Raw genomic sequence first — 19176 nt, 5'->3', positions numbered from 1 at the left:
TCTCCAGGGACCGGGGGGGGGGGGACGACGATTGGTAGACATTCGCGGGGGTGGCTGGTGTGGGTTCTCCACACTGTTATGTGCAGGGACACGGTGATATAAAGGGAACTGTGCTGTAAAGGGGCACTGCAATGATTACAGTGCCCCTTTACAGTGCAGTCCCCTTTATATGCCCAGTGACACTGACCTGCTCTCTTTTTGGTGGTGCGGTACAGCGTGGCTCTCTCTATGGTGGTGCGGTACAGCGTGGCTCTCTCTGGTGGTGTGGGTACAGTGTGGCTCTCTCTGGTGGTGTGGGTACAGCGTGGCTCTCTCTGGTGGTGCAGGTACAGCGTGGCTCTCTGGTGGTGCGGTACAGCGTGGCTCTCTCTCTGGTGGTGCGGTACAGCGTGGCTCTCTCTCTGGTGGTGTGGGTACAGCGTGGCTCTCTCTGGTGGTGCGGGTACAGCGTGGCTCTCTGGTGGTGCGGGTACAGCGTGGCTCTCTCTCTGGTGGTGCGGGTCCAGCGTGGCTCTCTCTGGTGGTGCTGCGGCTATTAGTCCCCCCAGCACAATCCTCTCTTTCGTTTTTTTATGTCTCCTGTAGTAGCTGCTACAGGCACTTCCCAGCTTGTTTCCAGGTTCCCCCCCCCCCCAGCAGAGTGCATGCTGGGGAGTGTAGTCAGCTCCCTGCTGAAAACAATTGGGCCACCTATCTCTGGGACTACAATTCCCATGATGCCCTCCTAGTTCTCTGATTGGCCAATGGGGAGGGAGGAACAATAGGCAGGAAGCTTTCCCCTTACATGTGTTGCCAACAAGAGAAGGGGAGGGGGGAAAATGTCCTGACAGCAGCCTTCCCTCTTACCCACCGTGCGGACACCTTGGCTGGAGGAGGAGGAGCAGTCCCTGGGAGCAGAGAGCGGAACTATCAGCGCGGCTCTGAGGCTGAGCTGTGTGTGAGAGAGACACACAGCTCAGCCCATGCAGCCGAAAGTTCCGCCGAAGAAGGCACGGCCGCGTAGCGGTAGCAGTGAGCGGCGGCCACGGCCTGTGTAAACCATGTTCAGGCTGCGGTCGCCACTTGCCTCCCGCTGTGCGGCCTGAACAGCAACATGCTACGGAGCGGACGGCCTGCACGGTCTGCCCTATGGCCAGTCCGGGCCTGCTCACCAAGGTTTTTTCCCCCGATAGCTCAGTTTGGCCGGACGGCCAGCTCTAGGAAGGGTTCTGGTCGTCCCAAACGTCTTCCATATAAGGATTATGGGGGCCACTGTGCTCTTAGGAACCCTTAAGTGCAGAATTTTTTTTGTAACCTTGGCCAGATCTGTGCCTTGCCACAATTCTGTCTCTGAGCTCTTCAGGCAGTTCCTTTGACCTCATGATTCTCATTTGCTCTGACATGCATTGTGAGCTGTAAGGTCTTATATAGACAGGTGTGTGGCTTTCCTAACCTAAGCCAATCAGTATAATCAAACACAGCTGGACTCAAATGAAGGTGTAGAACCATCTCAAGTATTATCAGAAGAAATGGACAGCACCTGAGTTAAATATATGAGTGTTACAGCAAAGGGTCTGAATACTTAGGACCATGTGATATTTCAGTTTTTCTTTTTTAACAAATCTGCAAAAATGTCAACAATTCTGTGTTTTTCTGTCAATATGGGGTGCTGTGTGTACATTAATGAGGAAAAAAAATGAACTGATTTTAGTAAATAGCTGCAATATAACAAAGAGCGAAAAATTTAAGAGGGTCTAAATACTTTCCGTCCCCACTGTATATGGGATGCCCATAGGATAAATCACTTTGCCATCATATTTATAGATTTTTATAGGTTAGCATATAATTTGAGCCTGAAGGAATGATGCGCATGTGTAACAGCTACAGTCTTTTTCCTGCATCACCATGCAGACCATTGCTCCTCCTCTGCGTAACTCCTGCAGACTATTGCTTCCAGAACTTCCTCATCAATGACGTGTAAAGATGAGGACATCACCCTTGACCGTGTAAGGGTGATGTTCGCAGAACTCCTTTCCTCCTGCACAAACTTGTACTGTAGCATATTCATTTCTTGTCACATCTTCTTCTTTAAGCAAAATAACCCACTCTGAATAGTTTCTCATGCTGACTCTGGTTGCTTGCTGCTACTAGGCCAGAGGCCTGCAGTACCTCTCCCCGGAGGCCTAGCAGTTTAAAAGCATGTTCTGAACGGTGGACTACTGTTCCCAGCTAGCCCAGCTTGCAAATCCTGTGCCCTCGGGCCACATCGATTTGACACTACTCCCCACAGTCTCTTCTCTGATCCAGGACTCCTTATCAATGACCGTGTAATGATAAGGACTTCGCCAATGATCGTGTAAAGGCAAAGTTCCCTCACAGACTTCCCGGCATGTCTCCACATCCAGCCCTCCACTGTGGTACACTCACCGACCTTTCTCTGCCCTGAGTCCATGATGGAGAACTTAAAGTGGTGTTCCGGCCGAAATTATACTTTTTAAATAAAAATACCCCTATAATACACAAGCTTAATGTATTCTAGTAAAGTTAGTCTGTAAACTAAGGTCTGTTTTGTTAGTTTATAGCAGTAGTTTGTTATTTTATAAACTTACAGCAGGCCGTGGCCATCTTAAGTGTGGGCATCTGAAGCCAGACTGTATTTCTTCCTGGATCTCATCCTTGCAGATCTCGCACATGCTCAGTGCGGCACAAGCAGTGTAATAGGTTTCAGGTCAGATTTCCATAGCAACGGCAGTTTCAGAGGAAGTTGCCGCCCCTTCCCAGAAGGCATTGCAAACAGGAGATGATGCGATGGGCCGCGGCCAGGGAGGAGGAAGTGAAAAATGAATACAGCAGATATACAGTAAGTGCTCAGAAAAAAAATAAAAAAATATCCAATTCGTTTACAGTGCACAGTTTAGTGAGGGATGCTGAAGAGTTGTAAAAGTGGGTGGAACTCCACTTTAAGTGGACCGTACGTTCTGACAGCTTCACATGCCCCTCTGCTCCAGGAATTCCTCATCAATGACCGTGTAAAGATACAGACTGACTTCACCAATGACCGTGTAAAGGTGAAGTTCCCTCACAGTTCCAGGCCTTGCCCCTCTTCCAGAATATTCTAACTGGAAGCAGGGGAGGCGCCTCAGAACTAGAGCACAGGTGGTCACACCCACTGCTACTCTAACCACTCCCTGCCCCCAGATCAAAACAGACAGGCCTTGCTTAGAGCATAGGCCTGCCTAAATTTACCTGTGCTGACAGTCTCCCTAGCAAAAAATCCTATGCTAGCACCTACCTATTGGTAGAGGGTGCTAAACTAGTAAAAAATAAAGAAATAATAAAAATGGCATAAATCTATCCCCTATTTTATAGACGCTATAACTTTTGTGCAAACCATTCAATATACGCTTATTACACTTTATTTATTTTTTTTACCAAAAATATGCAGCAGAATACATATCGGCCTAAACTGATGAAGAAAGTTTAAAAAAAAAAAATTGGGGGATATTTATTATAGCAAAAAGTAAAAAATTGTGTTTTTTTTTTTCAAAATTGTCGCTCTTTTTTTGTTTATAGTGCAAAAAATAAAAACCGCAGAGGTGATCAAATACCACCAAAAGAAAGCTCTATTTGTTGCTTGTGGGGGAAAAAAACCCACCAATTTTGTTTGGGTACAACGTAGCACGACCACGCAATTGTCAGTTAAAACGACGCAGTGCCGTATATCGCAAAAAATGGCCTGGTCATTAAGGAGGAAAATGTTCCGAGGCTGAAGTGGTTAACTCCTTCTTTGGCCGCTAGTTGGGGTTAAAAGCGCCCCGCTAACGGCCGAAAAGTGCCGCTAAAACGAGCAATGCTTTAGCAATAACGCACATGGGTGTCACCCATGTCACCCAAGACCAAGGGGTCTTACAGTACCTAATAGGTAAGCTTTATTATAAGCTTACCTATAGGTATAAAGAATAGGGGAAAGTTTACTTCCTCTTTAAGTACACCTGCATACCTCCCAACTAAGGATGAGCTCTGGAGTGTTCGCACACCCCACGTGCAGAGCCTGCCAGGAAGTCGGAACTGTGCTGCACTAATCACAGGCAGTGAGACATTTCCCGATCTCTGCAGCCGCGCGTCGGGAAATGTCTCACTGCCTGTGATTAGCGCAGCGCCGACTTTCTGGTGGGCTCTGCATGGTGGGTGTGCGAACACTCCAGAGCTCATCCTTACTCCCAACATTTTGAGATGGGAATGAAGGACACCTACTAGCAAATGTATGTAGGCATAGGACACGCCCCCTGCCACACCCTCTTAAAGGAGAATTAACCAAAACTAAAGGTTAATTAAATCCACAAGAGCTTTTTTTTTTTTTACCACTATTCCTTTATACTGGCTTTTAAAATTTACAAATGCAGCAATTTAGAATTTGGATGAAAGATTTAGCACTGTGAAACACTTTTTGAAAGCTAAAAAGTGCATTTTATATACAACTATATAGATCAGACCAAAATGGGGGACAAATGAGGGGGAACGAGGGACATTGCTCCAAATCAAGGACAGTCCCTCAAAACCAGGGACAGTTGGGACTCGGGAGCTATGCGCCTGTGTGAATGAGGCCTCATAATGCTTTGGTGCTTTCTCTGACTGAAAACCTGACATTTGGAAAAGGCTAATGCTTCAAACCTGAAAAAGTTCCAGGTTATGCAATTCTCTTTACTATTATAGAGCCTAAACGAGTGTTTGCTCCAAGCAGGGAAAATATGACTCATTAACATCATTACAGGCGCCCTTATAAGCTATAAAACAGAACTAAAACCACGAAAACCCGCCAAGCTGCTCCTAACGCGGGACTGAAAGATTAAAAAAAAAAATGTCTTGTTGCTCTCTTCTAATAAAGCTGTATTGGCTTGGTCGTCTTCCGCTTCCTCCTCCCCGGTGAAAGGTACTCTGGGAGTTGTAGTTTGTCATCTTTCTCTCGCTCTCTCTCTTCGGAAAGGTTTTCTCTCCCGGCCGACAAGGAACTGTAGAAGCTGCAGTAGTAGGTGAGGTGAGTAGCTTGTAATTGTATGGGCGCCCGGTATGGTGCAGTTAGGGGGATGTGTTTGACAGTGGAGGAGTGCCTCTGTATGGACAGCAGCCTCTGTATGGATAGCTTTGTCAGTGCAGAGCAGCACAAACCTGCTGACACATTTCAATGGGGGGGTGAATCTCCTTCACAAGAATAGGAAGGAAACGGGATTGTGGGTGTGCTTGGGTGTCATTGCTGGATGAGAAGCCCCCCTCATTGTGCTGTATTAGAAGACTTCTCACAAATCCTAACTTGTCTTCCACTTCACTGACTTGGGACATTTAAACACGAGATGATGACTTGTCATTCATAAGGAAGAGCTCATTCACCTGGGCAGAATAAACGCAGCATTTTATATCCATACAACTGATGGTTTTGTACGCTTCTAAACGCAGCACTATAGTAATCAATGCGCCCATACACACATTTATATAGGAAAACATGGGCACAAATGTTAGCACACAGCTGAAGATTTTTTTTTTTTTTTTTTAAATACATCTACATATATAAACGCAAATACTTTAGGCAGCGTATTTTAAGCAGGTTCTTGTAGCTCGGCCAGCAAGAACCTTTCTATCATGGAGGAAATTTATGCCCTTATGAATGGTCCCTAATGACTAATACACACGCTGAGAAAATCGGACAAAATATACCGCTTTCGGAACGATCGTCTGATAATCTGATCGTTAGCACGCTCCTTTTGAGAGCCGACCACAACCGTTCATGCAAAAATATCCGAAGGGACAGGCAGGAAAAAAAATTTCTTGCACAATAACAGAATTAATGGTTTTTCGTGTAATTCGTATGGTATTTGTATGGAAAAAAAATCACATGACCAAAACCACGCATGCTTGGAAACGAAAGAATACATTACATCACTTCCAAAGTTGTATTCTGTTATATGAGAATTTTCCTAACTTTAGTACCCTATTGGTTTTCCATATGTGACTAGCATGCAAAAAAAAAAACAGACGATCATTCGTCCGTAGTAGGTTTAAAGAGGAAGTAAACCCTGATGGGTTTTACTTCCTCTTTATTTCCCTGCAAAGGTAAAGCATAATGGGCTATTATGCATCGCATAGTAGCCTATTATGTGTCACTTACCTGACACAGAAGCCTGCAATGTCTCCGCTGTCCCCACTAGCAGGGAGCATCCATCTTCGCCCCTCTTCCTTCCGGGGCTGCAAACTCCGGCTCTGTGTCTTGCCAGAGTCACGTGACGTCACTCCCGCATGTGGGAGCCGCCAGTCATGGCATGACCCCTTGTTAGAAACGGCACAATGTGCCCCTTCTAAAGCGCACATGTGCCATAGTCATCAGCGCTCGGGTCTTTCGTAAATGTCTCCTAAACCGTGAAGGTCTAGGAGATATTTCAAGCACCTACAGGGAAGCCTTAATATAGGCTTCCCTGTAGGTAAACGGGTTGTAAACCCTTGTGTTTTTTCACCTTAATACAATCCTATCCATTAAGGTGAAAAAATTTCATACAGTGACCAGCCCGTCCCCCTGTTTTACTCACCTGAGCCCGTTCGTTCCCGCGCTGTACCTCTCAGCTCTTGATTGGATAGATTGACAGCAGCGCAGCCATTGGCTCCTCCTGCTGCTGTCAATCAAATCCAATAACCGGGGGGGGGGGGCAGGGCTGAGTCCAGCATTTTGTGTCTATGCACGCAAATGCTGGACACGGGAGCGCGCCCGCAAGGTAACCCCCAGGGAGAGGGCTTGTCCCAGGGGGTTAACTGATGCGAGGAGGAGCCGCAAGCGCCGTCAGGGGAACCCCAGAAGACAAGGTTCGGGGCCACACTGTGCAAAATGAACTGCACAGTGGAGGTAAGTATGATATGTTTGTTGTTAATTTTTTTTTTTTATTAATTTAAGGCTATTTGCACCGGCCCTAATCACCAATGGGACTGTAACCTTGGGCCCCTTTCACATTTTTCACATGGGGTGGACTCCATTCTCTGATCAGCTCACAGATCCCCTGCTGAACAGAGTGGGCAAATGACCCATCAGTGTCTGCTCAGTTTCTGCAGAGTGGACACGGACAGATCCCACTCCTAACTATGGGCGGCCGGGAGTAAATGGACTCTGCTGTCCGTTTTATGCCAAAGACATGCCGGTAGGTTAATTGGCTTCTGTCTAAATTGGCCCTAGTATATGAATGTGAGTTAGGAACCTTAGATTGTAAGTTCCTTGAGGGTAGGGACCGTTGTGAATGTACAATGTATATGTAAATTGACGGCGCTATATAAGTACCTTTAAATAATAATACACTCGACTGCTCTCTGATCAGATCCACCTAAACCAAAGAGGTTGGATCCCCTTCCATGGGTTTTTTTCCTGTATTTGTTTGTAGTTTTATAGCAAACTGTATCAGACCTAGAGGTAGAAAGGGTGTAAATGGACACAAGTCCTTTTACACCCACCAATCCATAGCAATGCATGGACCTTCCGATCAGGTCCCCCTAAAAAACTGATAGGTGGACCTAATCAGATCACCCATGTGAAAGGGGCCTAATAGAGCCTATATCAATATACAATGTAGAACTAAGTGGCTGTAAACCTCAGACATGAAATATGAACAAAATATATACATCTATAGTATATACTTGTCTTACTCCAGAGCACTTAAAAATGGTTGTAAACCCTGTTGCACCACTTGTACCTACAGGTAAGCCTATAATAAGGCTTACCTGTAGGTATTGTAAATATCTCCTAAACTTGCACGGTTTAGAAGATATTTACCATATACCCTTGTGCCGACTCCATCGGCGCATGGGCACCGAAGGAACGGCTCAATCATGCCGTTTCTAAAGGGCCTGTGCGGTGACTGGCGGCTCCGTCCAATCACAGCGTTGGAGCCTGCAAGCCCGGAAAAAACTCCGGGGGGGACATGTTGCCGGTCACAGCGGTGTACGGGGACCGCTGCAACAGCTTCAGTCTAAGGTAAGTATTTCATAATTGCTGCATACTAGCTCATTATGCCTTTAGCCCCATACACACGATAGGACTTTGTACAAACTTTCCTGTAGATTTTTGTACAAAGGGCGTTGGCCATAAGTTTGTATTGCATACAGACAGCAGGACTTTTCCAGCCGACTTTCACCAAATCACGTGGTTTTTCAGCTCTTTACCACCACCCTTTGGTCAACTTCTGTATTGTTGTCTGATATTGTGTCAATCTCGCTGCTTTTATCGGCGAGATTGACACCTTGCGAGCCGGGTTCACACTGGTGCGGGGATCCGACTTGGATCCCCGCAAATGCCAGGCACTGTGTTTGGTATGAATCTTGAGGGGGAACTCCACGCCAAATTTTAAATGAAAAACTGGCATGGGGTTCCCCTCCAAGGGCATACCAGGCCCTTAGGTCTGGTATGGATTCTAAGGGGAACCCCTACGCCTAAAATAAACGGTGCGGGGGTCCCCCAAAATCCATACCAGACCCTTATCTGAGCACGCAGCCCGGCCGGTCAGGAAAGGGAGTGGGGACGAGCGAGCGCCCCCCCCCCCCCCCCGAGCCGTACCAGGCCGCATGCCCTCAACATGGGGGGTGGGTGCTTTGGGGGAGGGGGGCGCCCTTGGCCCAGTGTTGATGAGGACAAGGGCCTCTTCCCAACAACCCTGGACGTTGGTTGTTGGGGTTTGCGGGCGGGGGGCTTATCGGAATCCAGGAGCCCCCTTTAATAAGCCCCCCACACCTATGTGAATGAGTATGGGGTACATCGTACCCCCCCTACCCATTCACCTGGGGGAAAAAAGTGTCAATAAAAAAAAAAAAACACACTAGACAGGTTTTAAAAGTAATTTTATTAGGCAGCTCTGGGGATCTTCTTCCGACTTCTGGGGTCTTCTGCCGACTTTGGTGGTCTCTCAGGCCTCCTCTCTCACTCTCTGGTTCTTCTCCGGTGCCTTCTTCCTTCTGTCGGGCTCCTCCGCTATCTTCTGCTCTTTTGCTAGTGGAGGAGCCCGGTCTTTAGAGATGTCTTCTCCCCTCTTCTCTTCCAGAGATGTTGACACAATGCTCTCTCCGACTGTAATGCTGTCTGAGCGCTCCGCTATAACTTATATAGGCGGTGACCCCGCCCCGGGACTGTGATGTCATAGGGGGCAGGGTCACCGCCTATATAAGTCATAGTGGAGCGCCCAGACAGCATTACAGCCGGAGAGTGCGTCGTGTCAACATCTCTGGAAGAGAAGAGGGGGAAATGACGATGCAGAAGTCCGGGCCACTGCTAGCAAAAGAGCTGCAAAAGCGCAGAAGATAGCGGAGGAGCCTGACAGAAGAACCGGAGAGCGAGAGAAGAGGCCAGAGAGACCCTATAAGTCAGAAAAAGACCCCCGGAACTGCCTAATAAATTACTTTAAAAACCTGTGTAGTGTGTGTTTTTTTTTTTTTGACACTTTTTTCCCCAGGTGAATGGGTAGGGGAACGATGTACCCCATACTCATTCACATAGAGTGGGGGCCGGGATCTGGGGGCCCCCTTATTAAGGGGGGCTCCCGGATTCCGATAAGCCCCCCGCCCGCAGACCCCGACAACCCACGGCCAGGGTTGTCGGGAAGAGGCCCTTGTCCTCATCAACATGGGGGCAAGGTGCTTTGGGGTGGGGGGGCCCGCAGGGCCCCCCCTCCCCCAAAGCACTCACCCCCCATGTTGAGGGCATGCCGCCTGGTACAGCTCAGGAGGGGGGTGCTCGCTCGTCCCCACCCCCTTTCCTGACCGGTCGGGCTGCGTGCTCGGATAAGGGTCTGGTATGGATTTGGGGGGACCCCACGCTGTTTTTTCAGCGTAGGGGGTTCTCCTTAAAATCCATACCAGACCTAAGGGCCTGGTATGCCCCCAGAGGGGAATTCCCTGTTGCTCTCGCCGCAATAGGAAAATGTGTTTTTGCTATTGCAGCCAGCGCGAGATGTACAGTACCCTGTCGCCGAGAACCAGCGCAGTGGGTTTGTGCTGGAAACATTCTCGCGGCCGCATACTGTAGTTTGTACAAAAGTCTGATGCCCTTGTGTACACACGATCGGACTTTGCTCCATCAGACTTTTGTTGCTGGAAAGTTTGTGTGTTTGCACAGCCAACAAAAGCCCGATGGAAACAGAAAAAGTTTGTCCGATGGAGCGTACACACGGTCGGATGTTGCTCCAAAACAGCTGATTTGCATGTTTGTTGTCAAAAAGTCCGATCGTGTGTACGGGCCTTAAGTCTTGCAAGTTGTTGTGTTTTTTTTTTTTTGTTTTTTGTTTTTTTTTTTTTGTTTTTATGTGTTTACAACCACTTTTAAGTGTCATTTCTGTCTACTGCTTCGTTCCTCTGTTATCAGCATGAATCAATTCTTGCAAAACTCTGCAAAGTGTAACCTCAGGTCTCTGCCCCCCCCTTTTTTTTTCTGACCACTCAGATAGCCTGTACAAGTTCAGCACTTTGGATGAAGAGAAGACTGTAGATAAATAGGTACAACTTACGTAGGAGGATTTGTTTAATCTCAGTGTATCACCTAAGGATAGTACCTTCACTGAGTATATGTAAGGGTTTACAACTACCTTTAAACAATAGCTGAAAATGTTTCATTTGTTGGGTGAATTTTACGAGCGACCTTTTCCAATACCTTTATTTGTGGGGTATGCAGGTATGTGTTCATTTAAAAATCAATAAAGGCTAAGTCCAAAAAAAGCACCAAAAAAAAGTGCTATTATTATTATTATTATTATTATTATTATTATTATTCGCAAATGAGCCTGCAAGGCATTACACCCAAGATCAATGGATGACGGGTGCAATGCTAGGCTCCTGCATACCCTTCCTCTGGCTCTATGCTAGTACAGAGGAATGGATTTTCAGTTAGAGTGTAAGAGGAAAGATCAGTTTACTACAAGCGCGTTGATCACCAAATTTGTGTTCCTTTGAGAATTACAAGTCCGCCTGTCGTGGTTTCAGACAGGATTAGTAGTTTGTTCATTCCTAGATCTGATAGCTGCTGTGTAGAGAAGAAGCCCTGAATGGTAAGGGAAGGGGGATCCTTTCCTGACACCCACCCAACATACATATGACAACATAGGTGTAGGTCATTTACATACCTCAGAAAGCCTGACTGACAAACTCCCAGAGATCACATCATTTTGTCCTGCCTTGTTGCTAGTATGTTATTAAGAGACCCCTAGCTCTTACCATTCACCTTCACCATCCCAGGATCTCACACGATCCAGTGATTTGCCCACCTGCAGCGCCTCTGTCTTCTCTCCCTGCTCTTACAGGACACAGAGGCAGCAGCATGAGCCATTGGCACTACTGCTGATGGTCATATCCTGAGAGTGGGGGGCAGAGCTCCAAGCAGGTAAGTATAACCTGTTTAGGTAAAAAAGAAAAAAACTTTAGAGACACTTCAGTGTGGAACTAAGCCCTCCTACCCTTTACAGCCAGGTAAGCTGCCATCTTGCCTTCTGCTGTTGCCATGGTTTTCCACATGTGATCAGTTATGACACCAGTCATTTGATGGCTTGGCTGTTTAGTTGTACCTGTTTATCTGCAGTCTTCTCTTCCCTACATCCATTTTAAAGTTCAAAAATGTATAAAGCTTGTCTAAGCTGTCAGAAAAAAGGGTCCGGAGAGCTGAAGTTACACTTTGCACAGCTCCCTGAAGAGAGCTCTGACAGCTGATTTGAGGGAAGGGACGCACCCACTACACACCGGAACAGAGCTAAGGCTGTCAATTAGCTGGAGCTTCCTCGCCTGTCACAATATTTCTCTTGGTGTCAGGAAAACTTGTCAGAAGTGGTAACAGAGGAACGAAGCAGCAGACAGAAATCACACTTGGTGCTCTGGATTGAGACAAGTGCACACTATAGAGGGATATGCTTTGTTTATGCTTCATGTCTGCGATAAAAAACCTTCTCTCTGCAGTCAGCCCCCCACCCCCCTTATACTTCCCAGAGACCAATGTCAATCCAGCGCTGTGGATGAGAGCAGGATCACTGCTCCTTCTTCTTTTTTTTTTTTTTCTCTCGTCACTGGCTCAGACACAGCAGCTGGAGCCATTCGCTCCTGCTCCTATCAATTGGAGCCAGAGAGCGGGGGGCAGGGCTGAGCCACACTGTGTGTGCCAATCGAAACGCAGAATGTGTTACAGAAGCGAGCCCACATGAGTGCCTCCATAGCAAGTGATTTGCTATGGAGGCACTCAGCTGAGGGAGGCAGGGGACCTGAGAAAAGGGAGCTTGGGGCCGGTCTGTGTAAAACCATTGCACAGAGCAAGTAAGTATAAAAAGTTTTGTTGTTTTTTTTTTTTTTTTAAACTTCCATTTACAATCACTTTGAGTACTAAGTGGAAGGGCCTAGCTGCTATAATTACATGACCAGCTCAAGTGCTGTAATAAGTGTGACCATACAGGGCAAAGCAGTAGGTTCACTTTAGTGGCAGCCCTACCAGCCGCACATACCTTTTCTTCCTTTTCCTTTCTATACAGCTGCCAAAACAGCCCGTGTAACCTCCAAATTGCAAGTTGGTGCTTATGTTTGGTTCAGGACTCTCCCCATGTAATGTTCCCCTCTCCCATGACCTCCTCCTTTACTTTTCCATCAAGATCAATAATACAACTATCAATCCCTCCCCACACACCAGGGTACTAGGTATAATCCTGGACTCTGACCTGCCCTTTAGGGCCCAAATCCAATCGCTGTCAAAAGCTTGTAGACTTCACTTCCGTAACATCTCTAAAATTTGCCTTTCTTTAACTACTAGCTTACTGGGCACCTAAACCCCCCTCTTGCCCAGACCAATTTTCAGCTTTTAGTGCTGTCGCTTTTTGAACGACAATTGCACGGTCATACAACACTGTACCCAAATTAAATTTTTATATTTTTTTCCCCCACAAATAGAGCTTTCTTTTGGCGGTATTTGATCACCTCTGGGTTTTATATTAAAAAAATGTAAAAAGACCGATTATATTTAAAAAAAAAACAAGCAAAAAAAGTTTTATATTTTATTAAATTTTGCAAACAGGTAATTTTTTCTCCTTCATTAATGTACGCTGAGGGGTGGCACTGATAGGCTGCATTGAGGGGCACTGATAAGGCTACGCTGGTAGGTGGCAGTGATGGGCACTGATCTGTACTGTTAGGTGGCACTGATTGGCACCACTGGTGGGCATTGATAGGTGGCACTGATTGGTGGCACTGGCAGGCAGTCCTTGTGGGCACATGTGAGGCGGCTTCGCCTCTCCCTGCTCGGGACCGATGTCCTTTCAACAGAGGCTGGTGATCGGCTTTTTTTTCTTCTCACGTTGTAAGCATGAGAAGAAAAATAAAAACGATTACCGATCTTCTGTTTACATCACGTGATGAGCTGTCATTGGCTGACAGCTAATCATGTGGTAAGGGGTCGGTATCGACCCGTTACTCAAATCTGTGATCACCCGAGTCTCATTGACTCGGGTGATCGCCGCGTGCGCCCTTCAGGGGGGCGTGGCCAGCTTGCAAAGGGGAGAACAGCTATTGACGCCCTCCCAGCAAAGCAGATTTGCGCTGCAGCCGTTATTCGGCTATATCGCGGATCTGAAGGAGTTAACTAACAAAACCACCAAGTTACTTATTCACTCCCTTGTTCTCTCTCTTCTTGACTTTTGTAACTCCCTTCTCATAGACCTACCTCTCCATAGGCTCCATAGGAGACAGACGTCCGCCCCTTTGAGAAAAGCATCCGCCCATTATAATAACCAGCCCCGCGCATCGTGTTGAATGTGTTCAATGTATAACCACACATCCGCCCCTTGCTGTATTAAATGAATAACCAGCCCCGAGCATTGATTGCGCTTGCGCAGTCCAGGCCGGGCACTATGCTCTATGCTGACTGACGTCAGTTCCGGTTGCTGACGTCAGTTCTGATATCGGCGCCATTTGCGTTCCATGCTGGTTCTGTGGTTCCGATGGGGAGATCTAGAAAATTAGAGCTAATCCAGCCTGGAGATCGCTGAGGGGGGTGAATCGAGATCACAATCTTATATACGATTAATCGTGCAGCTCTAGTTTACATATGCATGGGGGTGCCATTAACAATTAATGGTACCCCTGTGGTGCAGTGTATTTCTGTGCTTGTTGGGAGAGGATGTGGTTTTGCCCGCTTTCCCAACAAGCATATACCATATGAACCTAACTGTATATGCTGCATGTGATGTTGGCAATTTTGCTCCTCTCCAGCCCTGGATGCATACAGATGCCTACCTCACAATAACCTGTTTTATATAGTTTACTACTTCCCAAGTCCCACTCAGTGGACACTTGTACTGACAAAATATGAGAATCAAACTAATCATTTTGTACCTAATCAAGCTGGCCACACCTGATACTCATCACAGCACACCATGTGTGGTGAGCTTTGGGTTGATGTGTATATACAGTAGATGTATATGCCAAAGGCGCATTAGGAAATGATATGCATGATTCTACCCATTAGCTCTATTAAAGTGGTTCTAAAGGCTGAAGGTTTTTTACCTTTCATGCATCTATGCATCGCCCCCAATCCTTTCCTGAGCTCCCTCCGATGATCATTGGCTCCCACTGTTGTCAGTCACAGGCAGTAAGCCAATGGGGGAGGGGGGGGATGGTCTAGCCGCGGCTCTATGGGTTTGATTTACTAAAGGCAAATCCACTTTGCACTACAAGTACACCTGGAAGTGCAGTCACTGTAGATCTGAGAGGAAGCTCTGCTGATTTCTATCATCCAATCATGTACAAGCAAAAATGCATTTTTTTTTGTTTTCCTTACATGATCCCCTCAGATCTACAGCGACTGCACTTCCAAGTGCACTTGTAGTGCAAAGTGGATTTGCCTTTCGTAAATAAACCCCAATGTGTCTTATGTACATGCAGCGGTGCTCCCAGGGCAATCCGCTTTCTCTGGGGTCACTGCTCGAGAGGGGGAGGGAGAGGAGCCAGGAGCGCCGGCAGGGGACATGAAAAGTAGAGGATGGGAGCTGCTTTGTGCAAAACCACTGCACAGAGCAGGTACGTTTGACATGTTTGTTATTTTAAAAAACAAAACAAAAAGAGAAGCTTTAATTCTACTTTAAGGCCTCATGCACACAGGACGTTAAAAAAAACGCCAGCGCTGCTGCCAGGAAAAAGCAGAGTTAAAAACACGCTGTTAGCTGCATTTTTTAATTGCGTTTTTCCGCATTTTTTTGGCTTTTTTTTTTTTCAGTAAAAACACTCCCTATAACTTAAAAGCGCTAAGCGCTTGTTACAGTGTTTAGCAGCGTTCTTTGTTTTTACAGTTTGGCCTCTGCTCCTGGACGCACAGGCTGTCGTTTTTCTTCTACTGCTCCTAAACGCTTATGCCTTCAAACATCTCTGAAAGTTTGTGCAGGGACACATAGGCTAACATTGAGGGGCCTTTCTTCTTTCTTCTTTCTTCTTTCTTCTTTCTTCTTTCTTCTTTCTTCTTTCTTCTTTCTTCTTTCTTCTTTCTTCTTTCTTCTTTCTTCTTTCTTCTTTCTTCTTTCTTCTTTCTTCTTTCTTCTTTCTTCTTTCTTCTTTCTTCTTTCTTCTTTCTTCTTTCTTCTTTCTTCTTTCCTATTCCTCCTCCTCCTCTTAGAAATGCAATTTTTGGGGAAAAATACACTTTACTGTTTTCTTATTTTGTTTAATTATAATAAAATTGGGCTAACTTTTTTTTTATTATTATTATAAAAGATAATGTTATGCCGAGTAAATTTGATACCCAACATGTCATGTTTCAAAATTGCGCCTGCTCGTGGAATGGCGACAAATTTGACACTTAAAAATCTCCATAGGCGAAGTTTAAAAATTTCTACAGCTTGCCAGTTTTAAGTAACAGAGGCGGTCTTTTGCTAGAATTATTGCTCTCACTCTAACGATCGTGACGATACCTCACATGTGTGGTTTGAACACCGTTTACATATGCAGTTGCGACTTATGTATGTGTTCGCTTCTGCGCGCGTGTGCACACAGAGGGACGGGGCCCTTTCTTTTTTTTATCACTTTTCGTCTTATTACAAAGAATGTAAACGTCCCTTGTAAAAGGAAAAAAAAAAAGCATGACAGGACCTCTTTAATGTGATATCTGGGAGAGCTCAGATCTCACATTTACACTTCAATGCAATAAATATATATATATATATATATATATATATATATATATATATATATATATATATATATATATATATATATATATATATATATATATATATATATATATATATATATATATATATATAAAAATACATTTTTATTTATTTTTTTAAATAAAAAATAATGTGCTGCCATAACCCCAGTATTTAACATCGAAGTACCAACGTATAATGACGGCAGGCGGTCCGGAAGTGGTTAAGAAACAAATACTTTTTTGACTGATTTATATTAAAACCTGATATTGAGATATAATTTTTTTTAATTTTTTTTTTTTTTATGAGGCAGTGATCGCTATTATTATCGTTATTGTTGTTTATTTTTAAATCTACATTATTGCTGTAAATTCCATCTGGAAAAGTGAGATGTGTGTGTTATTTTTATAAATATATATTTCTCGAATAGCTATTTAACAATTGAATAGAAAACCGGTGTTCTTTTGTGACTCTTTTGTCATCTGTTTTATTTTAGGGTTGTTTAATATGACAAAGTACACAGGTTGCAGTCAAAATTGGTTTTCAGAATAATTTTGGTAATAGAAGTCACAGAACTGTTACAGTAAATCTCATTTTCAGGCCTTGGTATGACCAGGAAGTTATCTCACTGCCCTCTAATGTCAATGTTTTGCAGAGCAGGGAAAAAGTCAGAATGGCTGCAGACTCAATGGAAATTGATGACGGGCTATATAGGTGAGTGTTGTATATATGGGGTTTGATGTCACAAACTAAAAGGTTATGCACTATAATGCAATACACAAATTTATAGTGTTTATTAAAAGGGGAAAATGGAACTTCTAGTAGTGGCCAGTGTAAATGCTAGGTTTGGAAGGAAATTACATGCTAACAGTTTATAGTCTTTCGTGAAATGCTATATAAAAACAAAGGTAACATTTTTAAGATCGTGAAAAAAATGTCAAATTTTATAGAAACTAAGCCAGCATTAGGACTGTGATAATTCACTGTTGTACTCTGGATTGAGGCTGGGTTCACAATGCCACGACTGGATTGCAGCTTGCTTGCGACTTAATGATCAGAAGTCAGTTCAAGTCATGATGAATTTGCCCCAAAGTAGTGCAGGAACATTTTTCTAAGTTGCTGCGACTTGAGTTGCACCGATTAGGATGGTTCCATTGCAGTTAATGGAGTATAACTTGTCATGCGACTTCAAACTCTCAAGTCGCATGACAAGTCGTGGCAGTGTGAACAGAGCCTGAAGTGTACATTTAGATACTACAGACAGTCCCCGGGTTACAAACACCTGACTTACAGACGGAGGGAGACAAAAGGAAGTGAAAGGAAATCTACCCCTAGGAAGGGAAATTCACTCCTGTAAGAGTTATGGGGAAATGGGATGCTTTATCACCGATCCTTGTTTCCACAACAACCCAGCATTTTCAAAATCCAATTGTCACAGGGACATAAAGTGAGGTGACATCTTCTGAACAGGGGCACAGACAGCAAAACAAATGTTAAGGGGGTGTTAACCCTTCCCTATGATACCCTAAAAGCTTAAGCATAATTTTTTTGATTGGAGCTACACTTAGAGGAAGTATACTCTGTTTTTTTTCCCTGCAAAAGTAAAGGCATAATGTGCTAGTATGCGGTGCATACTAGCACATTATGTGACATTTGCCTGCAAATGAAGCCTGCGTCCTCCCTGCTGTAGGCCGCATCCATCTCGCCCTTCTTCCTTCCAGGGCCGCGGACTCTGGCTGTGTGAATGGCTGGAGCCGCATGATGTCACTGATGTGCGTGGGAGCCGCCGGTCACTGCACATGCTCCTGAAGAAACGGGAAGGGGCGGCCGTTCTTTCAGAAAAGTATACAGTCGATATCTCCTAAAATAATGCACGTTTTAGGAGATATTTACAGTACCTATAGGTAAGCCTTATTCTAGGCTTACCTATAGGTACAAATTGTACAAGAGGGTATACAACCTCTTTTAAAAAAAAAACATACCTGTTCTGACTTGCATACAAATTCAACTTAAGAACAAACCTACAGACCCTATCTTGTTTGTAACCTGGGGACTGCCTGTATTCGGATGGATAGAAAATATACTTTGATATTTCCTTATCCATTGTCTGTGAAATCTAAGGATCCATTATTATTCAAGTACAAGACAATCCATTTTGAGGTTCAGGTTTGGCGTGGAGAAGGAGTAAAGCTTCCTTCACGAAGACAGGTAGGGAAGGAGGATAAATATTGTCCACGGGAATGCAGACAGCAAAAAATGAATATGACCTACACCAACAGCACTTAAGAACTCAAATATTACTAACTTCAAACTATTTTTCTCTAGTCACCTGTCGTCCGGAAACCGGTGCTTTTTTCCTCCAGATCAGCCCGGGGAGGGCTGGCTGCTCCTCGTGCGGGACTTGTGGCGGAGGGAGTGGATTCCTCTGCTGGCCAGATACTGGGAGGGGGAAGCAGAAGGGTGTCCTGTTTTCCTCTCCTAAGAAAACCACAAAGTCCCAATGACTTAAGGCCCGTGCACACGATCAGAAAATCAGAAGTAACATTTTGTCCGATGAACAATCTGCCGATTTTCTGATCGTTGGTATGGTGCTTTCGACAGCCAATTACGAATTTTCGGATGACAAAAACTGGATGTGCAGCCTCCTAAAATTTTTGTCGGATGGGAACACATCTGATTTTCGCTCAGTTTTTGGCCGAAAAAAAATCGTAAGAGCAAGGTTACGCATGCTCAGAAACGAAAGAACACATAAAATACAATTCAACAAATTACATTACTTCTGATGTTGAATTCTGTCACAAGAATTTTCGTATGGTGAGTAACCTCTTCACTTTCGATATGAGACTATCAGCATACATAAAATGGATGAAAATGTGTCCGATAATCTGATCATGTGTACCTGGCTTTAGTCCCCGTGGGAGGAGACAGTGGGAAAAGATTACCCCAAATGAATTCATACTGAGGATAATTGGGAAAGGCTACCATATTCAATTTAAAGGCACTCTGCCCGCAAGAACGTTCG

General features: G+C 45.0%; 1 protein-coding gene across 2 annotated transcripts in view; it reads left to right on the top strand.

The window, feature by feature from the left end:
* The first annotated feature begins 4822 nt into the window (after nt 1–4822).
* Nucleotides 4823–19176, top strand: part of UBA6 (ubiquitin like modifier activating enzyme 6) — a 133933-nt gene continuing 119579 nt past the window's right edge. The window contains exons 1-2 of one of the 2 annotated variants that reach the window (XM_073597820.1): nt 4823–5009; nt 16810–16868. In XM_073597820.1, the coding sequence (XP_073453921.1) occupies nt 16828–16868 (41 nt within the window). In that variant the 5' untranslated portion in view covers nt 4823–5009; nt 16810–16827. Of the gene's footprint in view, nt 5015–16809; nt 16869–19176 lie in introns of both variants that reach the window. The other variant, XM_073597813.1, reaches the window with a different exon arrangement.

The sequence above is a fragment of the Aquarana catesbeiana genome, linkage group LG01, assembly GCF_042186555.1.
Source record: "Aquarana catesbeiana isolate 2022-GZ linkage group LG01, ASM4218655v1, whole genome shotgun sequence".
NCBI classification, from domain to species: Eukaryota; Metazoa; Chordata; class Amphibia; order Anura; family Ranidae; genus Aquarana; species Aquarana catesbeiana.
Note: the sequence above shows the minus strand (reverse complement) of the source record. Positions and strands in the feature narration are given on the sequence as shown.